The 10027-nt window shown below is 38.5% G+C and overlaps 4 protein-coding genes across 4 annotated transcripts in view; 2 read left to right on the top strand and 2 right to left on the bottom strand.

Annotated features, from left to right (window-relative positions):
- LOC104761170 (cysteine and histidine-rich domain-containing protein RAR1-like) overlaps window positions 1-1486 on the top strand; it is a 1953-nt gene extending 467 nt beyond the window's left edge. Inside the window, exons 2-6 of the mRNA XM_010484205.2 lie at window positions 337-339; window positions 441-523; window positions 631-785; window positions 897-1126; window positions 1216-1486. Coding sequence (XP_010482507.1) covers window positions 337-339; window positions 441-523; window positions 631-785; window positions 897-1126; window positions 1216-1317 — 573 coding nt within the window. The 3' untranslated portion in view covers window positions 1318-1486. The remainder of the gene's footprint in view (window positions 1-336; window positions 340-440; window positions 524-630; window positions 786-896; window positions 1127-1215) is intronic.
- Window positions 1656-3705, top strand: LOC104761168 (probable aminotransferase ACS12). Its single transcript, XM_010484202.1, has 4 exons — window positions 1656-2100; window positions 2196-2330; window positions 2481-2641; window positions 2732-3705. The coding sequence occupies exons 1-4, from the start codon at window positions 1759-1761 to the stop codon at window positions 3564-3566; spliced, it is 1473 nt and encodes a 490-aa protein (XP_010482504.1). The 5' UTR covers window positions 1656-1758; the 3' UTR covers window positions 3567-3705.
- LOC104761169 (proline-rich receptor-like protein kinase PERK10) lies at window positions 3677-5132 on the bottom strand. The gene is made up of 2 exons (XM_010484203.2): window positions 4063-5132; window positions 3677-3959 (listed from the first exon to the last, which is right to left on the bottom strand). The coding sequence occupies exons 1-2, from the start codon at window positions 4999-5001 to the stop codon at window positions 3852-3854; spliced, it is 1047 nt and encodes a 348-aa protein (XP_010482505.1). The 5' UTR covers window positions 5002-5132; the 3' UTR covers window positions 3677-3851.
- Window positions 7394-9319, bottom strand: LOC104761167. The gene is made up of 2 exons (XM_010484201.2): window positions 8686-9319; window positions 7394-8588 (listed from the first exon to the last, which is right to left on the bottom strand). Exons 1-2 carry the CDS (start codon window positions 9153-9155, stop codon window positions 7619-7621), a joined length of 1440 nt encoding a protein of 479 aa, XP_010482503.1. The 5' UTR covers window positions 9156-9319; the 3' UTR covers window positions 7394-7618.

The following is a 10027-nucleotide window of genomic DNA, read 5'->3' as shown; positions in this document are numbered from 1 at the left end:
CCCCCCCCCCCCTTCTTATTTATTCAATTCGGATCACTTTGGGTTTTAATCGGAGCGCTGTTTCTGAGAGGAATCTGGAGAATTTTTTAATCATGTGTGAACTTGAGAAGAAGATGAAGTGTTAGATTAGGTTTTGATTAGCTGTAGATTCATATAGGTGTAATTAAGTGAACTGCTTTGATTCTCTAATGTTAAAAACTCACTGCTTGAATTTAGTGAGCCTCGTTGATACAAAGGAAACAAAACAGCTTTTAATGTTCATGTTCTTGTCCTGTCTTTTTCCGGTGTGGCTGTGGTTTCGTCTTTTCATTAACTACCGGGTTTGTGTTCAAGCAGGGAGTAAGTCAAATATATACTCTTCAATTACTGTTTATGATTATGCTTTTTTGTTTCATAATCAAAGGAATTAAAAAGCTATGATGAATGTTCAAAACTCGCAGCCGTTTTTTCATGACGGAATGAAAGAGTGGAGCTGCTGCAAGCAAAGAAGTCATGATTTCAGTTTGTTCTTGGAAATTCCTGGGTACTAATAGTGTATTGCCTTTTTCATCTTCTTATAATAAGCTACGCTATCTCTTTCATGTAATGCAAACAACACCGAAACTTATTATCCAGGTTTTTGCGATGAAGATGTAAAACAGGTAAGCACACAATTGAGAAACCAGTCCTGGCCAAACCAGCTCCAAAACATCCTGTCACGGTTCCTACTTCATCTCCAGTTGCCAATGCTGCATCAAAAAACTCTTGCTCCAGATGCCGGCAAGGCTTCTTCTGCTCAGACCATGGTTGGTATCTTTACTCTCTCTCTCTCTCTCTCTCTGGTTTAAGTTCGCGTTACACATTGGTGAATGCAGGAAAATCTCTATCTTACATTGTATCCTTTATCACTCACACAGTTTCCCAACCCAAAGAACAGACCAAGCAGACCCTGAACACACCAGCACAAGCAGAAGAAGAAAAAATTGAATCCATAGCACCTCCAATTAAAAAAGTTGTTATAGACATTAATCAACCACAAGTCTGCAACAATAAAGGATGTGGCAAAACATTCAAAGAGAGAGACAATCACGAGACTGCATGTAGCTATCATCCAGGTCCTCCTGTCTTCCACGACAGAGTGAAAGGGGTGCGTAAACACCTAATCTTTGATCAGTCAGCTTCTTATGATCCTTTTTTGATTTTGTGTTGAATTACATCAATGTTTTCTTTGTGCAGTGGAAATGCTGCGATGTGCACGTGAATGAGTTTGACGAGTTCATGGAAATACCGCCTTGCGCTAAAGGTTGGCATAGCAGCAGCCCCGGTCAGGCCGTCTGATATTATTTTTTCCCCTGAGATTTTCAATACAAAAGTTTATTACCTTTTAGTTTTGATATAAGAACCTTTCAAGTGACAGATATATATATATAATGATTAAATGCTCATGTACTGTGTTCGTGTTCTGAATGCTTCCATAAAGGTCAAGTTCAGATGAAGTTTTGGATCATGATCAGGGGTTTTGATTGTTATTTTCAAACTCGGAGGATCTTTCAATAATATCACCAATATTAAAAGGGCTATTTAGTTAACTTTTACAAACGTAGAGACAAATTCCTAATATTCAAAAGTAATTTGCCAATTTATCTCAAAACTTTTGTATTTATTCAACACTTTGCCACACATTTTTGTCTTTCTCTCTCTTTCTTTCCACTTCGTTACTCTCAACGAACGGTTCGAATCTCTTCAACGCCGGAGACAACTCAGGCGGAGTAGTTTCCGATGAGGCTGATAGTACCTCTCCGTGGCGTAATCCAAGGCCGTGGCGGTCTCTTCGTCGGCTCTCTCATCCCTTGTTGTCTCTTTTACTTTCTCCAGCTTTACCTTAAAGGACGCCGTCCTCCTCCCTCAGACCCGACGGAGTTACCGAGAACGTCGTCACGGTCAAATCTCTTCTCCCGCGGGAACTCAATCGGACGAGTTCGAGTCTCCTCTCGTGCGCTTCCTGTGGCGAAACCTTCCGATTCGCCTTACTATATTGGATTGGAGAGAGTCAAAACGGATCCGTACGATCGGATTACGAATACAGATGGGATTATTCAGCTTGGATTGGCTGAGAGTACGGTGAGTGTTGTGATTCTCTTTTGATCTTTTGTGATTGTTTAAAGAAACTTATTCATGGAGATTGCTTTTTTTTGTGTGTGTGTGAGTTTTTGTAGCTGTGCTTTGACTTGCTTCAGAGATGGATGTCTGAGAATTTGATGGATTCGATAATGCAATCTGATGCTGGTGAATTCGATATTAGTAATATCGCTATGTATAAACCTTTTGAAGGATTGCTGGAACTCAGAGTGGTAAGTGTAGATATATAACCATTGACTACAGAACTGTATGAGAATCCGTTTGATTGATTTAGTTCTTTGGAATTTGGTTGATTGGTGTGTCCATTGTCACAACACCTGAATTGAATCTCACTGTCTCTTCTATTTTTCTCATGTTTTTAGGCTTTTGCTGATTTCATGTCACGAATAATGGGAGGTAAGGTGTCATTTGACCCTTCAAACATGGTTATAACAGCTGGTGGGACTCCTGCTATAGAAGTGTTGGCCTTTTGCTTGGCTGATCATGGAAATGCTTTTCTGATTCCGACGCCATATTATCCAGGGTAAGTTTAGTTTACACTTCTTAGCTTTTTATGTCTGATGAATGTGTTTTGATTCATCAATCAGTATACTAAGGGGATTGAAATTTGCAGCTTCGAGAGGGATATTAAATTTCGGACAGGAGTGGAGCTTATACCAGTACACTGCCGTAGCTCTGATAATTTTACTGTGACGGTTTCTGCACTGGAACAAGCTTTTAATCAGGCTAGAAAGCGAGGAAGCAAGGTTTCTGGCATCCTATTTTCAAACCCATCAAATCCTGTTGGAAATATACTATCGAGGGAGACGCTTCATGATATTTTGAAATTTGCTCAAGAGAAAAATATCCATGTTATTTCTGATGAAATCTTTGCTGATTCTGTTTACGGGGACAAAGAGTTTGTTAGCATGGCTGAGGTCGCTTACTCTGAGGAATTTGATAAGAGTAGGGTTCATATCATCTATGCCTTATCAAAAGACTTGTCAATTCCTGGTTTTAGAGCTGGAGTCATCTATTCCTTTCATGAAGACGTAGTAAATGCAGCGAAAAAGCTGATGAGGTTTACATCAGTGTCAGTTCCAGTCCGAAGGATACTTATCTCTCTGCTATCGGATGTAAGATTTATTGAGGAATACATGACAGCGCACAGGCAAAGGATCCGGGATAAGCATATTAGATTTGTTGAAGGTTTGAAACAATTAGGGATTCCTTGTGCTGTGAGTGGTGGAGGGTTGTATTGTTGGGTTGACATGAGCAGTTTACTTACATCCTACAGTGAGAAAGGAGAACTCGAGTTATTTGAGAAGCTATTGACTGTTGCCAAAATTAATGCTACTCCAGGAACAGCCTGCTATTGTATAGAACCGGGTTGGTTTAGGTGTTGTTTTACCGCTTTAGCTGATGAAGATATCCCAGTGATTATGGACAGGATCAGACAGCTTTGCTGAATCAATTAGATCTTGAGGTAAATTTTGATTTTTTTGGTTAGTGCGGTATTGTTTTTTTATCGATAGATATTGTTTTGGAAAGTTTGTTAGAGATTTTAGAAGATAAGAAAGAGATAAATGATATGAGTTGCTTGTTCTACATCACAAAAGAGTCTGGCAATCAATCGTCGCCTCAAATTTACTATACTGCATTTACAACTTTCTTGTCTATGAAAAAAAAAATGAAAACAACTTCTGAAATGTTTGCGGATGCAAACTGTGAAGACCTTTGTAAAGAGCTTTCTTCTAAATGAGCTTCAACCTCGGTTGGTATTTTTTCCACTCAAGTCCTTCTATCATTTTGATGCCCGGCACTAAGAGGCAACAGCTATCAGCTCCATTCTTTGTAAATTCCTGCTAGTTTATCCAGGCAAGTGTCAACAATTTAGAATCTTAATCTTTTTATTCGCGATGGCTTTGGAAGAGACTATGAGAAAAGATACTTGAGAGGTTTTACCCTGTAAAGATTCTTCTGCTTTCTCATTTCAACAGCTCTTCTCATATAGCTTCTCCTTCGGCTCATCATTATTAGCTCCCCAAGTGTCTGTGGCGTCCTCACAGGAAAACCAATATTCATGTTGTCAGATTCTGTAGTAGGCTTCACTTCTTCATGCAACGGATGAGTAGAAACCTTAACGTCCTCAGAATCAGCAGCTTTGACCTTTTCTGATGGAAGAAGACGTGGAAAGAGCTTTTCCAAGAACGAAGCTCCCACAAGACTGGAAGCTCCAGTCATGTAACTGCTCGTACTATCATCAGATTCATAAGCTGGCGACGATGGCATTGAGCTCGTCTCTCTATTCAGATTGTCATCAAATTCATCCATTGCCACCACAGTACCGGATATCGAAACCGAGCGGTTTGTTGCTAATAGAGACGGCACTGAGCTGAAAGAATCACTGCTTGCGTCATCAAAAATATCACTGCTGGTTTCAACCTCACCGTACATGGGAGGAGGTGGCAGCGGTTGATCCAACGGCTCAGGTGGATTGAAATCAACAAAAGATACAAAACAAGGGTATGGTTGTCCAGGCGTTTCTTCCCAATCGAACGGAACTGAAGTAACCAGCTTAACCGGAACAGGAACTGGAGGCGGTAATGGAGTTGTCGTAGTGGTTTCCAATGGTGGATGTGGAAGCTGAGGTGTGTCGTTTAAAGAAGCAGGGAGAGGTTTTCCAGGCGTTTCTTCCCAACGGAAAGGAACCGATGTGACCATCTTAACCGGGACTGGGACAGGTGGGGGAAGCAGAGGAGGAGAAGGCACAAAGGTGGCTAACGAAGGTTGCCAATTCTTCTTGGGGTAGCCAGGCCTCTCTTCCCATATGAAAGGAACAGAAGGAGGCTGTCTCAATTGTTTTCGAGGTGGCTCTGTTTCTTTGTGTTCCATTTCAGACATTTGTTCGTCTCTTTTTTACATGGTCTTCTATATTTATAGCTTTTAGAGTTTGATTAGTCAACGAGATGTTGTGTTAATAACTAAAACCACTTTAGTTCAAAGTGTGCGTGTTTAAGGCCAACTATTTTTTGTCATGAAGATTCACCTAAACCATTTTGGTGCCGTGTCACCAAACTAGCAGATCCACTTCATGCTGACTTTATAAACTCTTTTTAGTTTATGTCATCATTGTCTGTTCCACTAAAACCCACAATCTAATTCATTAATCTTATCTTCATAATTTTGTTTCAATTGAAACAACTCTTGTGTCATGTCAACATTTGGAGTTTCTGATATAGAGCATGAACATAATGGTCTTAAGCCCAAACTCAATTTTGATTTCTCATTTGGGAACAATGGCTTCTTATTTTTCTTTTTTAGTTCAATCATAAATCAATCAATTTATAAGCATATATAAGTGTTTCTTTCATACACCAACCCATTAAGGCCACTGTCTACGGGTAAGGCCATTTAAGCTTTATTGGCTTAATGCTGTTACAAATGTTTTTGATTTGTCAACATTCTTGTGTCTCTAAAATTCTATAGGTACATGGTTAATAAGCCTATCTTGTTTTCGATCTTAGAGCAATGTTCATAATAATTTTTGTGTTTACCTCTTCATTTGTCGACCATTATGTGTCTATGAAATTCTAGGTGCACCTACTTAAATTATGCTAATGATGCTCAAATAACAGCTTTTGGTACAAGTGATACAAATTTGGTATGATCTTGAAATGTTCCTGGTCCAAGGAATGCCAACTGGATGCACATCCTCTACCAGTTTACTATTCTTCCCTTCAAATCTTCTTTATAAAGGAAACAACGGAACTGAACGATGGTATATTGGTATGTGTATTTGATGTAGAACGGATCTGATCCAATAAAGTGCTGAACAAAGCTGGATGATGATAAACGGAGTGGTAATAATAGGAGTGAAGTGAAGCCGGTAAACCTAATACAGAAACAAGCGTTAACTTGCTAATCAAGATAACTGCTCTAAGAGTCAAGCTAATGCATGTCTGAAGACACGCAACGGGTCTTATAACCCGTTGATAAAACATGGGTTGGGATCACTATCAAACTTATCCATGATAATGGGAGTCAAATAAGTTTTGTCTTAGATTGTTCGTGACATTTATTAATTAATTGATTTTTTAGGTATTTTTTTCTAGAACATTAGCATAAATGGTGATAAAATGCTAGGAAGAATCTATTACAAAACATGACGAATTTTAAAAGAGACAACAATGTTTTTAAGTTCTTGCAAAATTAAGAGAAAAAAAAACAAATACTGAAAATAAAAAATCATAAGAAAGAAACATACAGTACGTGACAATTACTACAGCATACGTGATTTTGATACACAATACTCTTCCCTGGCAAGAGTGAGGCTCTTTAAGTATGTAAATGATCTCACAAGAAAGCATTGAGAAGCAAATAAGTTATCAGTCAAATGCAACTCACCAAAGAAATGCGGCAAAGTTAGAAACTTAGAACATCACTCATCTGACATTCAGTGGAAGGGTTATGGGAGAGTGAATTGAGGGAGATAACGCCACACCAGTAGCTGGAAATAGTGGCGGATCTAGAGTAAGGAGCAAATGTAGTGAGTATATTTATAACCTGATTTGAAAACCAAATTTCACTTAACTATATATTAGAAACAAAATTTATGGCTGTGCAGCTCAATTTCCCTAAAACTAATCCATCATCAATGTATTATGAAAACACAATACTTAGTTGATTCTTGATCTCTAGCATGAGCTGGACCCATCTAACTATTGATTAGTAGTTTAATAGTGTAAAGTCAAATCAAAAATTTAAAGCATATTAGGTGCACTTAATATATTCGACATCTAATTATATTCTCTAGATTCATTTCATCAATATTCATATTGAACTTTTTCTAAAAATTGTATATTTGTTTTCTAATTTCGGCTCCTCCCAACCAACGGAGTAAAGCATTGATACAACTTTCCTGGAGGAATCTGTAAGTATAAACTACTAAATACACCCACTTAGGGTTCTATATACTATATAGGGACAATTTTTGCATATGAATTTTACTACTATTTTAAAAAAAGCGAAGGTTTCCCAACTTGAATCCACCATAAATTTTTATTGAAAATTATTGGTACAATTAAAATATAATTAAGATAGTTTAAAACATGTGTTTGATTAAATTGATCAATAATTCAATTTGTTCTTATCATCTTCAAATCATACACACACACTTTTGAGTTTGAATCAAGAGACTAATACAAACAACTACGATATAAGCCTTGGTTAAATGGTTTAAACCCTCTCTAAAAATGAAAATCTCATATATATATATATAACATGTTTAGAAAGAAAACAATCACTCAAATTCATTCCAATATATACATTGTTTTACACTCATCACATCATCTTTCTTATATATAGCTTTCTCTCTCGAGTCAAGAAAATTAACCCCACCCAAATCACTTTTTATCATTATCATAATTTGTATTATCAAACTAAACCCCAAGAAAAATAATAAAAACCAACCCACCAAACACAAGACCAAAACAAAAAAGGACAAAACTCTACAGTAAAATTAGCTGTGATTATGAGTAAGAGGAGACTGTAGATTGAACAGAGCTTTTGCAGTCATCTCTCTTTCAAATCTCCAGATGTAGTTCAACCCAACAAGAAGCTCTGTTATGGCTGCTTCTGTCTTAACTTTATCTGCAAACACAAGCGTCTGAACTAACATCACTCTGTTCTGGCTATTTGCTGATGTCGCCATGTGTTGCTGCTCGAAGCTTCTCTCACTCTGCCACCTAATCATATTCTGCGCCAACGGTAACAACCACCGTAAGATCCGACCTAATGCCGCCTTCCACTCCGTCGCTAAACCACCGTCCGTCGCCGTGAAACCAACTCCTTTTAGCCTCGACCTTAGCGACGATCTCACGCTAGCCGGCAACATTGAATACAGATCGTCTCTCGCGTCAAGACCTACAAGCTGAGGTTGCTTTATCATCTTCTCCATCACGACGATCAGATTCGCGTAGTGAAGCGCCACACCAGCTCCGCCGAGAGTTGTCTCCGGTGGTTTCAAAAGTCTTGAGCTTTCTTCAAGAAACGCTGAGGACGACGCCGTTTTGTCTCTCTCCTCGTCGTTTGGGCTCGGGTGAACAAGGTTCATAGAAGAAGAAGAAGAAGAGAGAGAACGAGGGAGAGAAGACACGACCGTCCCACCCATGTAGCTAGTGGCTGCGGCTGACGAGAAGACGGATTTGAGTCTAGCGAGTGCTGTGAATACCGATCTTGCGAGAATCAACACGACCGTGTCGAAGCTTTTGTTCCAGAGAGATCGATCTTTTAGATACTTGACATGTTGTTTCTGTCTCTCAATCTTGTTCTGTAGATCAATCACTTTCATCACATCTTTCTTGTTCTCGTAGTCGTCTTCTTCTTCTGTGAATTCGATCCCAATCTGTAAACTTTGTTTTCTCAGAGAGTTCTCTAATGTCGTCATCTCTTCCATCTCTCTATACAAAGCTGTCGTCACACTCACGTATCTGTTTCCATTAACAACACAAAGAAACAATCTCAATCAATCTCTCTGTTTTTTTGGCTCTGTTTTTGTATGTTTTAGTGCTAAGAGATTTGATTTACCTTTCGATTTTCTTGTTCTTAGCTTCTGTGTCTTTACAACTCATGACCCAGTTATGAGGGTCACGACCTATGTCAGCGAACTCATGGAATAAGCGGTGGAATGAGCGGAGGCTTGAAGTGGTGCAGCGGTGGCTCAGCCTTGAAACAGAGTTAGCTGCGTGGGCGAGACTATCTGCGAGCTCAGCACAAACGAGGCTGAGGTGGAATATTTCATCTCCGGTGACGATTTTGGTGAGACCCTCTAAGGAGAGAGAGTGGTCTCGGAGACTGAGGAGATTAGCGTCGGTGAGAGAGTGAGTGAGGTGAAGGGTTTTGGTCATGACACGTGCCACCTCGAACGATAAAACTCCAACGGAGGAAGTGGTGGTGGTAGTTGTGATCGGAGGAGATGATCGAAGGGGTCGAGACCGAGAAGAGGGTTTGGATGAAATAGCGTTTTTGAGTTTTATTAGGAAAGTTTCGAGAGCCATGTTGTGGTGGTTTTAGGAGCAAAAGCAACTAAGCAATAGGAATGATTGATTTGAAGAAGAAGTAGTAAAATGCAGAGAGTGTGAGATAATGAGAGATTATAATCTATAGTTTCTTTCTTCTAGGGGACTATGATAAAGTTGAAAGTGTGAATGGCTCGTGGGGTGTTCAATCCATCATTACACTTTAGATTTTAAAATTTTTTGGTATCAAGAATATATTATTTATGGAAATAATGCGTTTTGTTATTCGTTTACATTATTTAAATGATTGGGAGGAATGTAATAGAAGATGTGTCTGTCAACTAGAGTCCTCTTCAGCAATTCTTATTCTTTTCATTATCCATATGTACACATACATTTTCTTGTTTGTGAGTCTGACCAATATTTTTATACCAGATTTGTTTCTTTCTACAGAGGTTTGTAAATATTATTTGGTCAAAATTTTATCCAAAAGATAGAATACAAATAGTAACATTGTTTTGTATAAATTCTCCAAAAATCAATATTCTAGAAACAATTTTGACGTGAAAAGAAAACATCAAATTTGTGATCATATACAGTCCTAGCTAGAAAATACTTGACAATTACACTAATGTATCAAGACTATGAGTTAAGGTTTTGGGAGTTCGAAAATGAGGTAGAGCAATACGGCACATGAGGAGCAAATAAAGGCGTAACAAAGGCATGACCATAATCATAATGAGATAGTTTAAAATACTATATTAACGACAATAATAATTAGAATAAGATTGAAGGATGCATGCGAATGCCAACCAATGGTAAGGCAACCATTTGTGAGGAAGACAAGTATTGTCGTTAATTGAAGAGGCACAATCCCATGCCTCCATTCCTTTCTCTCTCTCATGTTTTTT

Source organism: Camelina sativa, chromosome 18 (genome assembly GCF_000633955.1).
Source record: "Camelina sativa cultivar DH55 chromosome 18, Cs, whole genome shotgun sequence".
Lineage (NCBI taxonomy): Eukaryota > Viridiplantae > Streptophyta > Magnoliopsida > Brassicales > Brassicaceae > Camelina > Camelina sativa.
The sequence above is the reverse complement of the archived record's forward strand: the minus strand, read 5'-3'. Positions and strand labels throughout refer to the sequence as shown.

What these genes read in the sequence shown, in the direction of transcription:
- LOC104761168 (XM_010484202.1), top strand. Translation starts at nt 1,759, where the DNA reads ATGAGGCTGATAGTACCTCTCCGTGGCGTAATCCAAGGCCGTGGCGGT. An exon ending in TTGGATTGGCTGAGAGTACG is followed by an intron (nt 2,101 to 2,195) that starts GTGAGTGTTGTG and finishes GAGTTTTTGTAG; the next exon opens with CTGTGCTTTGACTTGCTTCA. An exon ending in GATTGCTGGAACTCAGAGTG is followed by an intron (nt 2,331 to 2,480) that starts GTAAGTGTAGAT and finishes TCATGTTTTTAG; the next exon opens with GCTTTTGCTGATTTCATGTC.
- LOC104761169 (XM_010484203.2), bottom strand. Translation starts at nt 5,001, where the DNA reads ATGTCTGAAATGGAACACAAAGAAACAGAGCCACCTCGAAAACAATTG. An exon ending in AGCAGAAGAATCTTTACAGG is followed by an intron (nt 3,960 to 4,062) that starts GTAAAACCTCTC and finishes ATAAACTAGCAG; the next exon opens with GAATTTACAAAGAATGGAGC.
- LOC104761167 (XM_010484201.2), bottom strand. Translation starts at nt 9,155, where the DNA reads ATGGCTCTCGAAACTTTCCTAATAAAACTCAAAAACGCTATTTCATCC. An exon ending in AAGAACAAGAAAATCGAAAG is followed by an intron (nt 8,589 to 8,685) that starts GTAAATCAAATC and finishes TAATGGAAACAG; the next exon opens with ATACGTGAGTGTGACGACAG.